Here is a 23018-nt window from a genome sequence, read left to right on the forward strand (position 1 = left end):
AAGTCTCTCAACAGGAACCAGACTAAATAAACTATGAAATATCCCTACAATGGAATCCTTCATGGCTGTTAGAAAGCATGAGCTAGATCTACGTATACTAACAACAAAGAATGTCAGTAATAGATTAAGCAACAAAAACAGGTTGTGGAATATGATCTCACTCATATTAATGTGTATTTCAATAAATACAGAAAGAAATTTAACATACATGTGTGTATGTGCAGACGTTAATATAAACACAAAAAGTCTGGTGGGATACCAACAAAACAAGGGTTCTGTCGGCGGGTTTTACAGGGGTGATTTTCACTTTCTGTCTCATACTTCACTAGTGCTTCAGAGCCTGCCTGGGCTTTTAGAAGAGTGCATGCTAGAAAAAACACATTTCTATAATGAGTAAAAATAATATTTCCACTTTAAAAATAAATTTTTTCATTTTCATATACAAAGGTCTCTTCCAAAATTCTCAGGCTCACAGTGTAATTATGTAATAAATTAGATTATGATAAAAAGTAACTGCGAAGGAAAACTGAGTTTTCCCATCAGATACCAAATAAAGACATGATTGTGGCACAAAACACCAGCCACTTTAATTAACTCTTTTTTCAGTATGTTATAATGTTCTACTCAACTATTACCATCTTAAACCCAGGATCGTCCAGTCTGTGGGAAAATTAAGAGGGAAAACAATGATGTGTGCTGCTACTGCTTCAGGACCTGGTCTTGGACAGCATTTAGCTTTCTGATAAGGGGGCTAAAGCTTGCTGTGCTCTGTATATACACACAGCCTTAGATTCTCTTTAAGTCTTCAAGTCTGGTGCTCAGTGGTCACCAAACGGGAGGGACTATGTCTCAGGACTAAGTGATTTTATTAAGTACAACTTTCCCAATTTTAAGAGATACTCTAGGAGTATTTTAAATGAATAACATGCACACACCCACAATTCACTCTGAGAACACTGATATTGGTACTACCTGCAGTGATTAAGAACATAAAGACTCTAGACTTGGACTTACTGCACCGAATTTTTTTTTCTGACATTTATTAGATACAACTAAGGCAAATTAAACTCTCTGATCTCTTTTTCATCTCTAAAATGGGGATAATAAAAGTACCCAAATCACAGGGTTTTACGAGGATTAAATGAGTTAATGCAAGTAAACTAGTTAACTGGTTAAAACAAAGCCTATGTTATAGTAAGTGCTCAATAAATGTTCTATCACCACCACCACGACCAACATCAGCATGTACAAATCAACTGCTTTCTGACACAAAAAACTGAAAAATTGTCTCCAAAATCTAAGAGAAGGAGAATTCAACCCCTTAAAGATACAAGAGCAGAAGTTTGTAAATAAATCGATGATACCATTTATTGGGATTAGATGAATCTCTTTTCACTATTGGTACATTATAATATGTGACAAAAGTTTACAAAAAAACAGTAGTTAACTACAAAAAGAGGGTAAAAATTTTATAATTGTAAAGAATCAAAAGCATCAAGGCTTGGCTCTATAAGTGACAAGAAATCTGGAAAGGGACAATAAAAAAACAGTAATGAATAAGGAAGGGATAAGGGGAAGAAATGATAACTCGTCCTGAGAGTCCCCTTTCCTCATTTAAAAATGCTCCAGAAAACTTTCTATAATACATCATCTTCCACTTCCACATGACAACATCTGATTTCAAAGCCAGAGCAAAATTTCGTTACCTAATCACCTTCAGAACACTGCTACCACGAGACACATCAACATGTGTGTAAGAACCCCAGGGTTAGCTTACTTATCCACAGATACATCCACTTAATATACAGATCTGTGTAGTTCCCATTGTAAAAAAACAAAACAAAACAAACAAAAAACTTCTTCACTTGAAAATACACTCTCAACCCTAAAAAAATTTATATATTAGTACTTTATAAAAGTTTCCTTTCATATATCCCATCATCCCTCCCAAGATCAGTTTACATGACCATTAGGAAAAAAACCATCATCACCCTCCAATCAAAACACCCAAACACTCAGAAGTTAACATCTGTCTTTACATCCTTCCAAGAACACATTTCCCAGAATCAAATACCTACTTTTGCAACAGTCTCTCCTAGCTTAAAACGAGTGCTTTAAAAGATCTTTCATCTGGCATTTACTTACAAACAATAGAGCACAGGGAAGTAGCTGGAGGGTGGAGAAGGGAACTGCGGAGAAGGGGAGAATACAGGACGAAAAGATATTGTCCATGTGTTAATAACTGATGGGAGTTGTGTGTCGGTTATATCAGGTTCCTTATACCATTCTCTCTACTTCTGAATATTTGAAAATTTCTGTCAGGAACATTCTTAAAACATAACTAAAAAAGTACTTCACACACACTGACAGGCTTATAACACCACCCTTCACTACGAATTGACCATCCTCTCAAGGCCTCCTCAGGAACACAGTGCTCCCATCCAGGAACCCTCCCCCACCCCCCACCCCCCATTCATAATTCAAGAGAACAGACCTCTGGTAATTGGCCATTAGAAGAATTTCTCAAACACCATATTATCTTGGTGTGCCTTCAGAAGGCATCTTCTTTCAAAAACTAGCACATCATAACATATTCCTCTTGGTACTGGAAATATCCTCCCACTCAGCACATAACTTCCTCTGAAATAATGACAATTAACTACTCTATAGGTTAACAAACTTTTAGCTTTCCACCAAAGTAGTCTTTGGAAAGTGTTTAATTCTAGCTAAGAAAGCAAAGAGACACTAACTACTTTTGACCTGGTCACTGAAAAAGTTTCTCACAGAAGAAAGTTTAACTTTTAAAATTAATGCAACTTAGATGATTTGTTAATGAGGGAGAAAAAGCAAAGAGGTTCCAATACATATTAAAAAGTTCAACTGTGAAAAACACCTTTAAAAAGACACTGAAGTCTCTAGGAAACTTTAATTATCAGAATACACTAAATAAGGTACAGCCACAAATTATCTTATTTACTTTATCTCCATCTCTTCCCACTCAAAAGTTCTATAAGGGAATGACCTTATCTGTTTTGTTCGCCACTTACATCCCCTTTGCCTTGGACAGTACCTAGCACCTAACAGGTGCTCAATAATAACTTGTCAAAGAAATAAAGAAACAAAATAAACACATAAACTTCTTCCTAAATAAGAAGCTTTAACAAAATGATTTCATTAACTAATTCAACTTAAATGACTTGAAATGTTTTCAAAAAAAAAAAACCACAAAAAACAAAAACAAAAAAACCCCCAAAACTAGAATAAAAGGTCAGTAGAACACAATTATAAAAGGCATTCACAGCCTTCTACTTCAAAACTAGCAAACTCCAATATTTAGTAAAACATAAATGACACACAAAATATGCAGTATGGAGGGGTGCCGAAAATTACATAGGTCAGGGACAGTTGAACAGAAACTGGGTCCCATCCTGGGACTATTTTATTAGCAGAAGTAAGTTATTACTGATTTCCAGCCAGCCAGTGGGGGGGATGGGTCACAGCAAATTTCATTCTCATGTGTACCAAAGTTTTCTGAAAATGGGAGTTCTTCCTCTTTACCACTACCATTTTTTTCCCATTAGTCAAAAAAGTTCACTACTTGAAATGAAGTCTACTGTGATATAGGACCAAGTACACTAGAGCGGTTAAAATACTCCAACAAAAAACAAGCACAAGTGTAAAAAGTTCTAATACCTTTTAGGTCAAAAATAATGATAAACACCTGCCTTTAAACTAGAAGAGCCTCTGTCTGGTCTGGTCACATATGTATTCAATGATTCCCTTGTAAGTTGTACCTCTATATGTTTGTGACAAAACACATCAAACTTCTAACAACTAGAAAAACTTAACAGTTTATATGCTCCATTTATCAAAGTTTTCTAATATTCTTCATGAGACTCAAAAAAGGAACTTTTTCATTCCATAAATCCAACTAAAAACAGTTCCACTGAGTACACTATCCTTACGGATCCTTAAGTAAAAACACTTATGTATTCTACCTAAAAAAATCAGCTTTTTTTATTCTGCCATACACTGTGTTCTGTCCAAAAAAATTTTTAAAGGCTGCAGTGAGCAAAGAGCGGATTCTTCCAACAAGTTGAGTTTAACAAACTTTTTAGCCCAAACTAAACTCATTTTTTGGCTCTAACCGCTATTCCCTGATAAAAACGCATGAGAAACTTTAACTTTCAAAAGTTTAAATGAATCCACTTTCACGAAGACAAATGCTAGCATTCTATTACCTATTTTCTCCTTTCTCTTCAGTTTTAAACATTCAAAGGGCAAGGGGGTATACTACTAACTGCAGGCTGCCTTGAAAGCAGGAAAAGGGACTGAGTGATTGATCTTGTGGAAAAGATTTAAGGTGACACTTGCAGTACTTTTTTTAAGGGATCAAGCAGGGGAAACCTCTTGTTTGTACAAGCTTTTGGTTTCATAACTAGTTTTATGCTGGGGAAAATTATAGCCTGCTTCCTTAGAAATGACTTCTCGGGCAGGAAGGAAACACAAGGCAAAGTGACCCTGACGGAGGGCAAAGTGACTGGAGAAGAAAGGAGTATACCTGGTTCACAGCATCCGTGATGATGGTGGTCAGTCTGACAGTATTTGTCCCTTAAAGGCATTTTCAGTGGGCGAGACCTACTTTCCTTTCACTGTAAGAAGCTCTTCATTGCGGCTTGGCTGTTGAAAGAAGCACAAACCCGTCACTCACCCTGAACTTCCTGGGGGGGCTCTGGTTCTATTTTCCAGATACGTTCCCTCCACCCGCGCGCTCCGTTTTCCCTCCACGGACCCGCACCTTCCTCTAGAGCTGAAAAAGAAACATGCACGAAGGCTTCTCCAGCCCAAACTCCCGCACAGGTTCACCGCCCTACCCGGAAACGCAGCCCGGGGCGCGCAGCGCAAGGCGAGGGCCTGGCCGGCTGCGCGGGCGGCAGCGGCCTCGCCGGCCCGGGCGGGCGCGCGCGGAGACGGAGGCGCGGAGCGCGGCGGGCACGGCCGGCGCCGGGGCCCGCGGGGCGGCGGGCGCGGCGACAGGGGCGGCCGAGGTGCGACTCCCGCCGGAGGCCGGCCCTCGCCGCGCTCTCCCGCCACGCACGTGCGTTGGGGTCTCTCCGGCGGAGCCCCCGTCCCCATAACCAAGTGCGCCCAACTTACTTAACTCCTAGGGCGGGCCGGCGGGCAGGCGGAAGGAAGGAAGGCAGGCCGGGCAGCCGCGGGGACAGCCTGGCGTGGGAGGCGGCTTCGGGCCCCACCTGGCGCAGCCTCGGCGGACCACGCGAAGGGAACCGGGGTTCGGGCCCGACGCGCTCCCAAAGAGTCCCCGCCGGCGCTGACGCGGAAGCGCCACAGCTCACCACGTCCCTCCGCGGCCCGAGGCGACGGCGACGGAGGCGGCGGCTCACGGCGTCCCTCCGCGCTGTGGAGCTGGGCGGGCGGGTGGCGCGCGGGCGCAGGCAGTTGACAGGAGGAACCGCCCTGCAGAAGCCGCAGCCGCCACCGAAGGAGCCGGAACCACGGCGGGCAGGACCTGGGCGCCCCTCGCCGGGGCAACGGCTGCCGCCGGAGCCCGGCTCCCCCCAGCGCCGCTCCACCTGCAACGGTCCCTCAGGCTTTTGGAGAGGGCGGGGAAGAATGGGGGTCCCCCCCACCTTGGGCCTTTTTTGGTAGTAGTTGTTGTTTCAGGAAACTTTATTAAGTCAGTCTCTCTCTCTCTCTCCGTCTCCCCCTCCCCGAAGAGCCTGAGCTACCGCCGCGGAGCGGGTAGGAAGGGGGAAGCAGAGACTCCCGCAGCGACAGGGAGCGACTGACTGACCCCGGACGGAGATGGGGCGAGGGCAGGAAGTGACAAGCTCTCCGAGTGGGTGGGGGGAGTGTGGCCGGCACGCCCGGGAGCGCCGCGCGCATGCGCCCGGCCGGGCGCCCGGGCCTGTGGGGAGGCTACGCGCCGCGGCCGGGCCAGGCGAGGGAACCTTGGCCGGTGGCCCTCGGGCCGCGACCGGTGTCCCGGGCCGGCCCCTCGTACGCGCGTCCTCCTGCGGGCCGACGGAGAGCCGAAGCCCCGGGTCGTTTTGTGCCCGGGAGACGGACGGGCTGATGGGCGACCAAACTGTTGCTCTCGCTTTTCTCCTTTGAGTGGAACCAAACCTGGGAGGGTTGGAAAAGCACGGGAATGAACTGTAGGGAAAGGTTGGCAAATGGGTGAGCCGTAAGTAGTGGTGACTCCGAAAAGATTGTCAGCACACTTATAAAATGGTAAAAGTCGATTTAAAAAAAAAAAAAAAAACCAACAATTTTCGAAGCGTGCCTCCCAGAACTCGGTGGTTTTCATCAGGTCTTTGGGAGGAAAACTAGTGGTGGAGGATAGGCATGGACTGCAGCGGCACTGCGCTTCTGGGACCTGAAGGCGAAGGTGCGTCACATGGGCAGTATGCACTTTCCCTCCTCTTCGGCGCCCGCGTCCTGCTCGGAAAATCCCCGAAGATCGAGGTCGTCTGTCAAATTCCGCAAACCCGTGTGGCCGCCTCTTGGGGCCGGAGAGGCTGCCTCCTCACCGCCCAGAACGGAATTCTGGTTCTCCTAGCAAATACGTGTCCACCGACGGTCGGGAAATTTGAAGGGAGAAAAAAGCCCATTCGCATTGTTAGCTCCTCGCGCCGACATTGTCGGTTTGCTGGGTCCTGAAAGAGCAGTTTAGCAGTAGGTAGGCTCAGTGTGTATTTTGGAAGAGCAAACTGTGGCTGAAATGTTTTCAAAATGCATAAGGAAGTTTGTGGTCGGTCCAGTAATTAATTGATAAACTTATTGTAAAAATACTGAACGGAGCATCTGCATAGGTCTTGAGCGATTGTAGCAGCTTGATTATAGGGGTGACAGGAAAAGGAAGGAAAGCGATCCACCTTTTTAAAGGAATTCCAGGTACTGGACATTTACACACCAGTCACATGAGTGTTATGTTGGATCATTTTTTTCTGTGCCATTGTCAAGAAGCATCACACAACGTCAAACTAAAATGTAATGCCACAACTTATATGTAAAAGAAATTATGGTACGTCCATGTGACGGTGTTTGTTATGCAGCCAATAAAAATCCTTTTGTGTAATATTTAATTGTATCCAGTATACTTAAGCGTATCGAAAAAAATGTGACACCTGAACAGTAATTTTTAACATTGGAGTTCTTTGGTAAAATTTAAGGTGAAATATTTTCATTTTCAGAGGATCTTTTCCTACTTTTATAAGCACACTTAGCACAAGTTAAAAAATGAACATACAATTTTAAGTTGCCATAAACCTGAAAAGTCACTGCTTCAGATATGTGAGTTCTAAATGTTTGCTGCCCACATATGAGTAAAGAATGGTTAGCTTCCTGAGTAACCTACAGGGTAACCCTGGTACTAGAGGGTTCCCAAAACTGCTTGCTAATAGAATAAATTTTATTTTTTAATTTTTTTTTAACGTTTATTTATTTTTGAGACAGAGAGACAGAGCATGAATGGGGGAGGGTCAGAGAGAGGGAGACACAGAATCTGAAACAGGCTCCGGGGCTCTGAGCTGTCAGCACAGGGGCCCGATGCGGGGCTCGAACTCACGGACCGCGAGATCGTGACCTGAGCCGAAGTCGGTGCTCAACCGACTGAGCCACCCAGACGCCCCAGCTAATGGAATAAATTTTAAGCAATTTTTGAGAAATTAGAATTATAGACATGGTTGGAATGTTTGTGTGGGTAAAATATTGAACACTGGGTAAAAGATTGAACACTGAATTATAGAATTTTAAATATAAAAAGAAACCATGGAAATTATCTTGTAAACCTTATTTTGTAAGTGAGAAAACAGAGATTAACTGATTTGCTGAAGGTAACAGAGTAACAGAGCCTTCTGTAACAATACTAGTATCCGACATTTATTAATTAGTGTATTAAGCTCAAGAATAACTCATTTAATCCTATCAACAATTCAATGAGATTTGTTATCCTTTCATTCTACAGGTAGGGAAACCGAGGCAAAAACATACAGCTGACAGACAACTGAGCCAGCATTTGAACCCAAGCAGTATGGCTCTGAAATTCATGACCTTAGCCTTTATGCTGTATTGCCTATTCTGTGTTGTCTACACTATATCATAGCCATTTTTTTTTTTTAATGTTTATTCCCAAGAGAGCAAGCGGGGAGTGGCAGAGAGAGAGGGAGCAGCGAATCCTAGGCAGGCTCCATGAGGTCAGTGCAGAGCCTGGTGTAGGGCTCAAACTGATAAACCATGAGATCATGACCTGAGCTGAAATCAAGAGTTGGACGTTTAACTGACTGAGCCACCCAGGCGCCCCTCCACATCATAGCCATTTTTGGATCACACTGTATGTGAAAGATGAGCCAGTAGATCCTGTCAGTTGTGAAATGTATTAAAATGCTATGTACAAGTTTATGAAGTGGAAATGGAGTTGCTAAATCACAAGAATTTAATTGAAATTTCACAGGGCTCTAGAGCTTAGACTTTGGACATCTAGAATTATCATCCTACCTCTAAAACGACTCTGCACAAATCATCCCTGAAAAAGTATCTGTCTTCCCCTTTCCTTGTTCACTGCAACAACCTACATGACACACTATTACAGCTTTAAGGAACTTTTTGATCTCTAAAGTCTGGAAGCACATCCCAATGATTAACCCAAGACCATTTTATGGTTTAAAATTATTGTCTCATCTTCAAGGCAGGAAAATTCTACCGTAAATCCACACACACACACACACACACACACACACACACACACACATACACATTATTACTGCATAAGAAACCACCCGAGAAATAGTTCTTTAAAACCATTTTATGTACTCTCAATTCTATACATCAGTGATTTCGACTGGCCTTGTCTGGGATCATGCATATAGTCATCTGATCTTAACTGGGCACACTCCTGACTGGTTGTTGGTATTGACTATTGTCTGTACTTACCCCCTAGCCTTTCTTCCTCGAGATTAGCCTGGGCTTCTTCATATCTAGGCAGCATGTCAGGCAGGTACAAACAGGAAGCTATAAGACCTCTTGCAGAAGTTACATGATCTCACTTCTACCACATTCTATTAGTCAAAGTAGATCAAAAGGACAGCAGAGAGTCCCCTCTTGATGGGAAGAACAGCAAAGTCCCATTTCAAAAGGACATGCATATAGGAATGGGAGAATTATTGTGATGATCTTTGTATACACTCACAGATCATTTCAAGAATGATACTGGCTAAAGCTGCTGAATTTTTTTAATGCTGTATGATTCCTTTAAGAATAGCTACACAAGGGGTACCTGGGTGGCTCAGTCGGTTAAGTGTCTGACTTCAGCCTCAGGTCATGATTTCGCGGTCCGTGAGTTCGAGCCCCGCGTCAGGCTCTGTGCTGACAGCTCAGAGCCTGGAGCCTGCTTCAGATTCTGTGATTCCTTCTCTCTCTGCCCCTCTGTCTCTCTCTCTCAAAAATAAACATTTAAAAAAACAAAGAATAGCAAAACAAGGAGACAGTAATCAAATGTATTCTTTAGGTGGGCCAATTTGGTGGCCCTGTGTAGATAAACTTTGATGATTCCTCAACTTTTCTAAGTGGACTTCTTTTTTAATCATTTTGTTACTTTTTCAAAGGTTTTTCCATCTGTTTCAAACATCCCACTAAATCACAGCATAAAAACCTAACACCAAGTAAGAGCAATTATGGTTCCTATAGAACATTTACTCTGGTCTAAATTTTGCTAGCTTTCCTAATGATGTGTCATTTTACAATACAAATAAGTTCATAATTAGGTACAAATCAAATTTTGAGCCAAAATAGAGACTAAGTTTAAAAACAGTCATGGAAAAATTGATTTGGAGGGAGGAATATTAAACAATTGATTATCAACTATATAGAATTTAACACCTAAGTGTTGGGCCAGCAACATAATATGAAAAAAGACGATAATGCTTTTCCTAAGATGTTTATTTTAAGGAGAGGAAGGAGTAGGTTATACCTGGGTTGCTGCCCTGGAGATAAGTCGCCTACCAGAAAGTCTCTGACATGGACTTGTATCTTTCATTCCTGGCACTAATGCACATTTAGGTCTCGCTAGCCAGGTGACATAATGCATGTACCATGCTGCCTCGTGGGCACCAAACCATCCTTGACAAACAAGTCTGCCATTCAAATGCGTTTCAGATAGCATTTAAGTGAATCCCATTTTTAAAAACTGCTTTTTGTTATAATGGAGTTTGTTTATAAGTCTGTGTTGTAATCTAATAATAATAGCTAATGACAATTTTGTCACTTTTTGAACTCAGACAATGTGCTAAGTGCTTTCTAGTTTTTCACTGAATCCTTAACAAAGATCCTGGGTTAGATATTATCCCATTTTACATAAAGAGAAACAGATAATTAGTGTCTGAGCCAAGATTTAAATATAGGTATGAGTCCAGGTCCTATGCTTCAAGTTACATATATGCTAATTATTACTAAAATTTTCTCTCCAGGTCAGACCTGTCCCTGGAGCCTCTCTAAACTCTATTTCTAACTACCCAGGAGACAGACCATCTAAATTTCCCCCAGCATCTCAAAATTAACAAGACCAAAACCGAACTTCTCACCAAACTGCTCTTCCTCTTCCAAATTTTAATCAACATCCTATCCATTTAGGCTCTCAAGACAGAAGCCTTGGAGTCATAAAGAAGATCACATGCACAAATACAAAGTAATGAAAGTTACTTGTATACAGGTTTCTTATCTTGCTTATTCCCAATGTCTAACCCAGCACCATAAACAATTGGTTATACCTCAGAAAGGTCAAGCAAATACAGTTTCCTATCTCCATATGCACCACCAATTCTCTAGTCTAAAACCTCATCTCTGAACCATTGCAATAACTACTGCCATGGTCTCCCTACTGGCCATCTCTCTCTCCCTCAATTATTCCACACTATCAACAGAATTGTGGTCCAAACAAATCTAGTACTACTCTCCAATTTAAAATCCCCATTGACTGCCAATTTTCTACAAGGAGTCAAATCTTAACAAGGAGCATGAAAACTGCATGCACTTTGGGGTCAAAAAAATCTGGATTTTAGTTAGCCTTACCCATCACTCATGGGTTTTGTGTCTGTAGGCTAGTGAGAACCTCTTTTGAGCCTCAGTTTCCTCAGGCGTATGCTATTTTCAGTGTAGTGAGAAATCAGTTAATGAATAAAGCACCCAGCAGGATCGGGAATACAGTACAGATATAATAATAATAAATACTCGTTATTATACCTGGCCCGCCCACAACTTCATAACTTTATGCTCTAAACACACTGTATTTCTCACCCTTTTCAGAAATCAACAAAGCAAAAAGTAGTTAAACTGGGTGGGGAAGGAGTGAAGGACACAAGGGAATTTTAGAGGGAGATGATAGAGGTGTCAGTTGTGTGCACATATCCATTTGTTAAAGCAACTATTAAAATAATAGAATAGTATAGGGCACCTGAGTGGCTCAGTTGGTTAAGGGTCCAACTTCAGCTCAGGTCATGATCTTGCAGTTCTTGAGCTCGAGCCCCGCACTGGGCTCTGCCCTGACAGCTCAGAGCCTGGAACCTGCTTCGGATTCTGTGTCTCCCTCTCTCTCTGCCCCTCACCCACTTACACTCTGTTTCTCTCTCTCAAAAATATATATACATTAAAAAAAATTTTTTAAATAATAGTAGTTACCTTTGGGGGGAAGGAGAAGGTTGGCAAAGGGTACCAATTTGGGCGTTACTGGCCATTTTATAGATGTTTACCTCAATGATCATTACATATATATTTGCTTTATAATAATTCAGTAAGCTGATAGTTTCATGCATTTTTGTGAATGTGTATAATATTTCGCAATAAAAATATTTTTTAAAGTAGCTGACCTAGGTTTCAATGCCTGTGAACTACACTTAGAAATCAGAAATTAGAAACGATTATTGGACTGGTTTTGTGCCTTTGCACATGCTACTCCTTATGCCTGGAAATATGTTTTCTCTCCATCTAGAAAACTCTTACTCCTCCTTCAAGACCCACTTCGGATGTCATTCCTTCCATGAAACCAGTTTCCACAGATAAATAATTGCTCCACATTACTTCTCCTGTGGTACACCATTCTGATTAAATATCTGATTCTCACATCATTTAGAATTCATCAAGAACACAGACCATAACTTACTCCTCTTTGTTTTGCCATCATCTAGCACACTACTGTCACATGATAAGCAACCATTAAAAGTTACTGGATGCGCTTGAGTGATTGGATTAGCAATAAATACAATAAGAAAAAATTAGTGGGGAAAATCAATTTTAGGAGTTTGGTTTAGTAAGGCCCTTGGCCTAAAAGGACACTCATTTCCAATGTAGAGAACAATCATACAAGGACAATTAAAGGAACTCCTATTGTATACTGTGTACTAATGCTGTAGAATATGTAGCATATTGATACTTGAAACTATTAACCATTCATCATGTAAAACCATCCATGACTTTGTTTTTGTTTTTTTGAGGGGTGGTGGCTGTTATGTTTAGATTTTTTTTAGTTTTAATTTTGAAATAATTTCAAATTTAGACACAAATTGCAAGAATACAAAGTTCATCAATTGTTAATATTTTCTCATATTTGTTTTCTTTCTCTTTCTCTATGCACATATTTGATTTTTGAGCCATCCAAGAGTAGGTTGCCTACATCATGCCCCTTCACATCCCTTATTACTTCGGGGTGTATTTTCCAAAATGAAGGATATTATCTTACATAACCACAGTACAGTTATCAAATTTAGGAAATTTAACATGATAAATTTGATTTTATTTAAATTTGATTTGATTTGGTCTGATTAAACATGATTTGGGGAGCCTGGCTGGTTTAGTCAGTGGAGCATACGACTCTTGATCTCGGGGTCATGAGTCAGAGCTCTATGTTGGGCATACAGCCTACTGAAACACACACACACACGCACACACACACACACACACACACTCATGATTTGATACAATACAGCTGACCCTTGAGCAATACAGGTTTGAACTGCATGGGTCCACTTATACATGACTTTTTTCAATAACACAATATAGTACTATATATGTATTTTTCCTCATGATTTTCTTAACATTTTCTTTTCGCTAGCTTATTTTATTGTAAGAATAGAGTATGTAATACAGATGACACTCAAAACGTGTTAATTGATGGTTTATGCTATTGATAAGTCTTCTGGTCAACATGCAACGAGTAATGTTTTGGGGGAGCCAAAAGTTATATATGGATTTTTAACTGTGAGGGGTAAGTGGGGGTCAGCACCCCTAACTCCTGAGTTGCTCAAGGGACAACTATACTTTTATTACATCTATAGTTATTACTATATATGATATTTATATTATATTGTTATATTATTATAACTATGTCAGTTATCCTGATAATGCCTTTTGTGAATCTTTTTTATTTGCTCCAATATAAAACCCAATCCAAAACCACATACTGCATTTAGTTCTATCTCTTTACTTCCCTTCAACCTGGAACCATTCTTCAGTCTTTGTCTTTCGTGACAACCACATTTTGATGAATATAGGCCAGTTGTTTTATAGAAAGAGTCAGTTGGGGATTGTCTGATGTTTCTTCATGATTAGATTAAGGTTTTATATATTTTGAATGGAATACAACATAAGGGATGTGGTGTCTTTCTCCTGCGTATCACAACCAGAAGCATGTGATATCTGTTTGATATTAATCTTCATCACTGGTTTAAGTGGTCGTTCAGTTTCTCCACTATACAGTTCTATTTTTGTTATGAATAAGTAATTTGTGAAGATATAGCAATGGTTTTATTATAGAGACTCCTTTTAACCAGTATTCTTGAGAATTCTATGTAGGTTTTAGAAATTATCAAAACAAAAGTAAAAGAATAAAAGTTAATTGAATTGAATCTTTATTTCTAACTTATAATTAAAAACTAATAATCAATTGTGTAACTGGAAACTGTTTTTCTGGTTTACTCTTACGTTATATGAAGTTGAAAAAAAAAGTTTATAATTATCCTGTGAACTAATTTATTATTGGAAAATCCATTCAACCAACATTTACTGAGTATCTGTTATATTTCAAACATCCTGCCAAACTGAGAATATATAGTAAGACAAGTTTTCTTCCCTGTAGTCAAAATTTACTTAGTGCCTATACACTAGGTCCTACGAATGCATCCATGAATAATTTAGGACGTTTTTATCCTCTTGCAGTTTCTAGTCTAATTATTGAGGTTCCCAATCTTTTTTTAACGTTTATTTATTTTTGAGACAGAGAGAGATAGAGCATGAACGGGGGAGGGCCAGAGAGAGAGGGAGACACAGAATCCGAAACAGGCTCCAGGCTCTGAGCTGTCATCACAGAGCCCGACGCGGGGCTCGAACCCACGAACTGTGAGACCGTGACCTGAGCTGAAGTCAGACGCTTAGCCGACTGAGCCACCCAGGCACCTTGAGGTTCCCAATCTAAATGATAACATGTAAAAAAGTATATTATTTCATAATAATCACATAAGACAAGCACAGAAGAGATGATTGAAACCCTGGAATTATAAGGTGTCATACACAACAGGGGACAAGGCAAGGGAGCATTTGCAGCAACAGTTTTTCAACTCACTTGAATTAGAGAAGAGAGCATTATAGAGGATGAATAATAACGTGTTGGTTTGGGGGTGCCTGGGTGGCTCAGGTGGTTAAGCATCAGACTCTATTTCGGCTCCAGTCCTCATCTCACAGTTCCTGAGTTTGAGCCCCACATCAGGCTCTGTGGTGACAGCACAGATTCTCTCTTCCTCTCTCTCTGTCCCTTCCCCACTCATTCACACTCTCTCTCTCTCTCTCTCTCTCTCTCTCTCTCTCAAAATGAACTTTAAAAAATAATAATAATGTGTTGGTTTTTTCCCAAGTAAATGTGATATTTCCAAAACCTATTCCTTAAGGATAGCTGGCTAATAGATTATCTATTGCTATGTATTTGCAAGGTAATGCATTCTAAATTCTAAATTGTAAATGTTTTATGATTCTATTTAAATAGATAGTCATTGAAGAGTTTTGCACTTGATATTACATCATTAAAAAGGCATTGTGAGTTTTTCATTCATTCTCCCAACTGCTCCTCCTTATGGCCAAAGGGGTTTATTTGCAAGACTGAGTAAATAAGGCTGTAGTTCAAGACTGTAGAACAGAATGAAGTTAACTTCTTTATGTAACTCTCACTTCATTAGCGTATTGATTGGAACTACCAAATCCAAAATCTTCTCTAATGACAGAGTATCAGGAAAAATGTACGCTTTTGGCTTCTAGAAACTGAGTCAAAAGTTAAAAATCCATACATATGTCTCAGGTCTTAATTCCAGCTGAATACATAGACTACTGTCAATCAGACCGTAACCTACAACAAAATACTATTTCAGTGAAACACTTTAAGTAAATGGTTGGTTTCTGAACTTATATATATTTTTTTATTTTTTATTTTTTTGACGTTTATTTCTTTTTGAGACAGAGAGAGACAGAGCATGAACAGGGGAGGGGCAGAGAGAGAGGGAGACACAGAATCTGAAACAGGCTCCAGGCTCTGAGCTGTCAGCACAGAGCCCGACGCGGGGCTTGAACTCACGGACCGTGAGATCATGACCTGAGCTGAAGTCGGACACCCAACCGACCAAGCCACCCAGGCGCCCCTCTGAACTTATATTTATCCAAGATGTTAAATAATTTCTAAAACAATTTCTGCAAAACGATCATTCATATCTTAAATTAACATTAATTTTCCCATTCCAACTTTCTATTTTTTTTCAAGTTTATTTATTTTTGAGAGACAGAGCATGAGCAGGGGAAGAGCAGAGAGAGAGGGAGACACAGAATCCGAAGCAGGCTCCAGGCTCTGAGCTGTCAGCACAGAGCAGGTCTCGAACTCATGGACCGTGAGATCACGACCCGAGCCGCAGTTGGACAGTTAACCAACTAAGCCACCCAGGCGCCCCAAACTTTCTAATTTTTTCAGATGAAAGTTGTATACCTTGAATATGAGAAATCTCTAAAATTAGAGCATATGAAAGTAGATGGTATTTTATATAGTCAGGAAGCTTGCTGAATGTTTCTTCTTTCGAGTCATCAGAACAGACTGTTCATAAAGCAATTTCAGTATTGTAATTGTCATATATGGAGTAAGAAAAAGTTAGATTGGTAAGAATTTTGGAAAAGAGCCTTGAGAAATTACTCCCTCCACTCAAGCAGAGTAGCTTCTATTTAGGAGAAAGCACCACAGGATCCAGAGGGGCAAGATTCTCTGTAAGACCTGTGTTGCCAGGCAGGACTAAATCAGCTCATGACACCTACAGGCTGGAGTTAATATCACTGTTTTCAATGCCACAGAATGACACTTTCTTCTTAGTACTTTGTGGGGGAGTATCTAAATCTACGGTCACTCTCTTTTCTCAAAGAAATGCCTTTGAAGGAAAAAAAAAAGTGGGTCAAATTCAGCGTCTTTCTAAACATCTTATTGCTAGAAGAGACAATGTGCCAACACAGTCAGGAATGACAGTTTCATTTATTGGAATAAACTCGCTTTGCATTTCTCAGAAATTTTTTTAAAAAAGGAACAATTGCTATAGAAAATTGAAAAATCCCCCATTAATGTTAGTTCTCTTTTCTTCATCACTTGTGAAACTGAGAACAGTTATACAGTAATGTGAGAGAAGATCTCATTGAAGTCCCTCCTTTTTTATTTTTTATTTTTTAATGTTTACTTATTTTTGAGAGAGAGAGCGGGAGCACAAGTGGGGAAGGGACAGAGAGAGAGGGAGACACAGAATCTGAAGCAGGCTCCAGGCTCTGAGCTGTGAGCACAGCACCAGACGTGTGAACAGTGAGATCATGACCTAAGCTGAAGTTGGATGCTTAACCGACTGAGCCACCAAGGAACCCCAAAATCCTTCCTTTTTTAAATTGTGGTCTTTCTGGTCATAGGAAGGTCATTTTAAACATGGCACCTAGTGGGGCGCCTGGGTGGCGCAGTCGGTTAAGCGTCCGACTTCAGCCAGGCCACGATCTCGCGGTCTGTGAGTTCGAGCCCCGCGTCAGGCTCTGGGCTGATGGCTCGGAGCCTGGAGCCTGTTTCCGATTCTGTGTCTCCCTCTCTCTCTGACCCTCCCCCGTTCATGCTCTGTCTCTCTCTGTCCCAAAAATAAAATAAAAAACGTTGAAAAAAAAATTAAAAAAAATAAAAAATAAAAAATAAACATGGCACCTAGCCAGATGAGTGAAGATGCAAATAATGCACAAGCCAACCACTTGTGAATGTCCAAAGACTCTTCAACTTCAGTGCTATATTTTATTTGGAAAACATCTGAGATATTTGTATCTCATCTAACTGTGTCTTAGGATGTCACTGAAAGAAAACAAAGACCTCATGTCCTCTGAGTACTAAAAAAGAGTCTACAGAAAATATTTTGTAGTCTATTTGTTCATCCCTACATCATCCTTGTGTTAAAAATTGGGGGTTGGGGGGGATCCAAGAAAAAAATGTAAAGAGGTGGTGAGGAGAAAGGAAAAGTAATTGGCTTTAATAGGTAGGTTGTTGGTTTGTGTCTCCGTTTATGAAAGAAACCAGTGAGTAAAATATATATTCTAACTTTGAATTAGGAGAAGCAAGAGAATATAAGTCTGATTTACTATTACATGGCTCATGTGAGAAAAGTTTGTTCAAATTTACTGTATTTTGTACTATATGAGGTTAGAGGAATAAAGATTTGGCTCAATTACCAATCATCTTTGCACAATGTCAGGGTTGGAAATACCTTCAAAGTCATCTTTTTAAGCTCTAACCTTCCGTCTAAAACTTGCATCTCCCTTACAATATTCCTATCAAAGGCCCAGCTAAAGTTTGAACATTTCTGAGTAACAGGGAATTTACCACCTCCTGAGATAATACATTCCACTTTATTCAATTGCATTGAAATTGGCCTTCCTGGGGCACCCAGGGGGCTCGGTCTTTTAAGCATCTGACTCTTGATTTCAGCTCAGGGCATGATCTCACAGCTCGGTGAGTTTGAGCCCTTTATCAGGCTCTGCTGGCAATGTAGAGCCTGTTTGGGATTCTCTCTCTCCCTCTTTCTCTGTCCCTCCCTAGTTCGTGCTCACTCTTTCTCTCTCTCAAAACAAATAAACTTAAGAAAAAAGAAAAGAAATTGGCCTTCCTGAGCCTTTCATACCCAGCAAGGATGAGTATATGGGACAGACATAATTCCTCTTCCATCCCCCATATGTACTTGAAGTGTTTGCTGACTAGGCAAAATTTCATTACTTCATCCTCTAAAAATATCAACTATTGAGTTAGAGTATTTTGATTCACTCATGTAACAGTGTTTAGTGAGGACTTGCTTTATTCCAGTAACAGTCCTAGGAATGGGAAGATATCACGATGAGCTGAAACAAAAACCGTGACCTGACCCTCATGGAATTTACAGTTGTACAATTGCTATCTCCCCCAGATTATATGAAATCTACTGTTTCCATGCACATGCTTTCATTAATTTACTTTCTGATTAAAGATGCTAAAACAACTTTAAAAGGAAAAAAAAATTCCTTCTAGTAAGCATTCAGCAGAAAACTCATAATTGTCAACACTGAGGAACCATACCTCTACCAAAAATACATTACTACTTATACTTACGGAGCTAGTACAGATATACATAGTATATAAGAATGTCATTTGCTATGATTTATTTATCAAATAAATTTAAAAAATGCATACAATATGATTCATTAAGAGAATACAATTACTTGAATAATCAAAATCATTCATGACAGTCAAGTAGCTGACTTTTTGCAGTTTTCAGATAGGATAGAAACTTTTGTAGTTAGTGTGCCTGGTTCTTACATACTCCAATAGTTCAATTCGCTACAAAATTAAATTTGCAGATGAGGTGGATGTTGGTAGCAGGACTAGGTTAGGAGCTAGAAAAAAACAGTCAAGACTATGCGATTTAGGTGACTGACATTACCAAGAATAATATATTGAAAACTCTGAAGGAAAAGTCTACAAAACCCTCCACTGGCGCTGTCGGTATAGTCATGCTACGAGCAAATGAATTCCTGTATCCGTGAGGCCTATTCAGAATCTTTTGTAGGTAAATGGACTCCTACCTTTACAGTCACAACTGATTAAACTAGTTATCATTTCGTTAGTCACAGGCAACCATATACAGTCTGGCACACAGTAGGCACTCAATGGACATTTTTGACTAAATGAACACGTGGGCAGAAGTGGAAATAAACTCAGAAGCAGCATGAAAGGGACTAGAGAGAAAGGGAGTTATTAACTCATTCAATGAATATGTATTGATCTCTATAAATAGATCAGGCATGGTGTGTCAGATGCTGCTCCAGGGTGTATGGGGGGGAAGCAAAACCAGACATGATTGTACTAGCCCTCAAGGAGTTTACAGACTAATTGAAGAGAGAGCTATTAACCCAAAAATCACTCATGACAATGCAAATATAATGTGCATAATATAAGTGGTATAATAAGACACATGGTGCCATGAGAGAATATAATAGTGAGATTTGACCTTGTCAGGGAGGTCAGGGAAGGCTTGCAAAAAGGAAGTGACATGGAATTATCCAGAATGAAGTGAGGATGAAAGAGGGCCTGGCAAGTGCAAAGTTCTTATGGAAGAAGGATGGCGAGTGTGACTTTGCACACTGGACGTGGTGTGGCATAAGGATGGAAAGACCTTTGCAGGCCATGTGTACAGGTCCTTTATCTTCAGAGCAAAGAAAAAGCGTCCGCATGTGTAGTCAAGGTTAGAGATCTAATCATTACATTCAAACACGCACACAGAATGTATTGTCATTATGTTGTACGTGTTTACATGTACATATAATGAAACTGAGATATCAGACATTATATAATTGATATAATAAAACTCCCCTTTTAAAATGAACAATTCAGTGGTGAAACCCAGTTTTAGTATACTTGTAGAATTGTGCAACTATCACCACTATGTAATTCATACCCTTTTCACTGACCAAAAAGAAATCCTGTACCTATTAGTAACTCCCTATTCCTGTCTCCCCACAGTCTAGGGCAACCACTCATCTACTTCTTGTCTCTATGGATATGTCTCTTCTGGACACCCACATAAATGGAATCATATAGTATGTGGTCTTTTATGTGTGGCTTCTTTCACTTGGCATTATGTTTTCAAGATTTATTCATGTAGCATGTATCAGTACTTCATTTCTTTTGATTGCTAAATAATATTCTATTGTATGGATACACCATATTTTATTTATCTACTCATTAGTTGATGGACTTTGGGTTGTTTCCATTTTGGGCTATTACGATTAAATGTTGCCATGAACAATTTGCGTACAAGTTTTTGTGTGGGCATATTCTTTTCTTTTTTTTTTTTTTTTTTTTTTTTTTTTTTTTTTTATTTTTGGGACAGAGAGAGACAGAGCATGAACGGGGGAGGGGCAGAGAGAGAGGGAGACACAGAATCGGAAACAGGCTCCAGGCTCCGAGCCATCAGCCCAGAGCCCGACGCGGGGCTCGAACTCACGGACCGCGAGATCGTGACCTGGCTGAAGTCGGACGCTTAACCGACTGCGCCACCCAGGCGCCCCTCTTTTTTTTTAATGTTTATTTATTTTGAGAGAGACAGAGCACCAGTGAGGGAGGTGCAGAGAGAGAGGGAGACACAGAATTTGAAGCAGGCTCCAGGCTCTGAGCTGTCAGCACAGAACCCAATGCAGGGCACAGGGCTCGAACCCACGAACCGTGAGATCATGACCCGAGCTGGAGTTGGACGCCCAACCAACTGAGCCACCCAGGTGCCCTGTTATTTTCATATCTCTTGGATATATACCATAGAGTGGAATTGCTGGGTCATATGGATGTCTTCTTAATGCTCACTGTTAACATCTGTAGTAGATGAACATCTGGACTGTTCTTCACTCTGCATAGCCAGAGCCCCAGTAGTGCCCCCCTCAGTCCCTGCCCAGCCTCTCCTGGGATCAAGCTGTATGTTTGCCACATATTCTGTCCAGCCTCTGGCAGACTGTCCATAACAGGCCTGCCAGCTCTAAACTCAGCATCCAGGCCACATGGAACTGAGGGAGAACCAGGAATGCAAACTAAACCTCTCTGACTAAACACACCACAGCATCCTTTAACTATGGTGTGTACTCCCCCAAGTGGGTGCAGGACTGCCCTGTGCTGCAGCTTCCTGCCAGGATCCCAAACAATGAGTGGATGAATAATCTGTCCACTCCTGTTGTTCCTCCCAGTTTATTGAACATACCTGCCCAAAATGGATGAGGCCAGGAGAAGGGTATCATGTGTGATCTCCTCTCCAGAGTTTTGGGAACTCAGAATAAAGAGGATTTGTCCAATTATCTTCACACCCTCATTTCTGCTTTACCCATCTAGTCCACCGACATGGGTAGACTTTATTTTTGCTTCTTCCACAGTTCAGTGACTCTCTAGAGGGGATGTTTGGAACTCTGTGGAGGTATTATTGGTTGTCACAATGATTGGCAGCTGCAACTAGCATTTAGTAGAACAGTATAGAAGATACCAGACGTCTCACAGTGCTTAGGACACTCGGTGCAGCATTCCATCTGACATTTCTTTTTAACGTTTATTTATTTATTTATTTATTTTGAGAGAGAGACAGACAGACGGGGGGGGGGGGGGAGCGGGGTGGTGGGGAAAGAGAGACAGAGAGGCAGAGGGAAAGGAGAGAGAAACCCCAAGCAGGCTCTGGGCTGTCAGAACAGAACCCGATGCAGGGCTCAATTTCATGAACTGTGAGATCATGACCTGAGCCGAAATCACAAGTCCAATGCTTAACCGCTGAGCCACCCAGGTGTCCCCAGTCTGACATTTTTTTAATGACAGCTTTACTGAGATAAAACTCACAAAGTATTATTCAATTCTTTTAGTATATTTACAAAGTTATGCAACTATCACTACAATCTTAGAACATTTCATTACCCCCAAAAGAAATCCTGTGGCCATTAGCAATGACCCCCCATTTCACCTCAACCCCCTATCCCAAGGCAACCATAAATCTACGTCCCCTCTGTATGGATTTGCCTATCCTGAATATGTTGTATAATTGGCCATATATAATATTTGATCCTTTGTGTCTGACTTCGTTCACTTAGTGTAACGTTTTCAAGGTTCACCCCTGTTGTAACACGTATTAGTACTTCAAGTTTTTGATTGCCAAATAATATTCTATCGTATGAATATGTCACATTTTATTTATCCATTCATCAGTTGATGAACACTTAGGGTTTTTTTTCCACTTTTGACTATTATAAATAGTGCTGCTGGAACATTCATAGACATGTTTTTGTGGAGATATGTTTTCATTTCTCTTGGGTATATGCCTAGGAGTGTAGTTACTGGGTCACAAGGTAACTGTTTAGCTTTTTGAGGAAATGCGGACTATTTTTCAAAGTAACTGCACCATTTTACATTCTTGCCAGCAGTGGATGAAGTTTTCAATTTCTCCATATCCTTGCTAATCCTTGTTATTGTCTGTCTGTATTATAACCATTCTAGTTAATATGAAGTACTATCTCATTGTGGTTTTGATTTGTATTTCCCAAATATAGCTAACGATGTTGAACATCTTTTCGTGTGTTTATTGGCCATTTGTATATCTTCTCTGGAGAAATATGCCTGATGTTTTAACAACCCACTAGGCTTACAGAAAGGTGGAAAAATTGCTTATTATCTGAGCCTAGAATCGAATTCCAGTTTACATATACCCTTGACCCTTGAACAACACAAGGGTTAGGGCTAGGTGCTGACAGCGCAGTTGAAAATCCACGTATAACTTTTCACTCCCCCCAAATGTGACTATTAATAGCATATGGTCGATGGGAAGTCTTACCAATCATAAACTGTCAATTAACACATACTCTGTATGTTAAATGTATTATATACTTCATTCTTACAATAAAGTAAGCTAGAGAACAAAAAATAT

General features: G+C 40.6%; 1 protein-coding gene across 4 annotated transcripts in view; it reads right to left on the reverse strand.

Moving 5' to 3' along the window:
- Window positions 1-6082, reverse strand: part of ZNF800 (zinc finger protein 800) — a 47736-nt gene extending 41654 nt beyond the window's left edge. For 3 of the 4 annotated variants that reach the window (XM_060633026.3, XM_060633030.3, XM_060633028.3), the window contains exons 1-2: window positions 5158-6082; window positions 4562-4680 (exon numbers count right to left, since the gene is read on the reverse strand). In XM_060633026.3, coding sequence (XP_060489009.2) covers window positions 4562-4622 — 61 coding nt within the window. In that variant the 5' untranslated portion in view covers window positions 4623-4680; window positions 5158-6082. Of the gene's footprint in view, window positions 1-4561; window positions 4681-4798; window positions 4890-5157 lie in introns of those variants that run through there. The other variant, XM_060633027.3, reaches the window with a different exon arrangement.
- Window positions 6083-23018: the final 16936 nt, after the last annotated feature.

This window comes from Panthera onca, chromosome A2 (assembly GCF_046562875.1).
Source record: "Panthera onca isolate mPanOnc1 chromosome A2, mPanOnc1 haplotype 2, whole genome shotgun sequence".
In the NCBI taxonomy this organism is placed as follows: Eukaryota; Metazoa; Chordata; class Mammalia; order Carnivora; family Felidae; genus Panthera; species Panthera onca.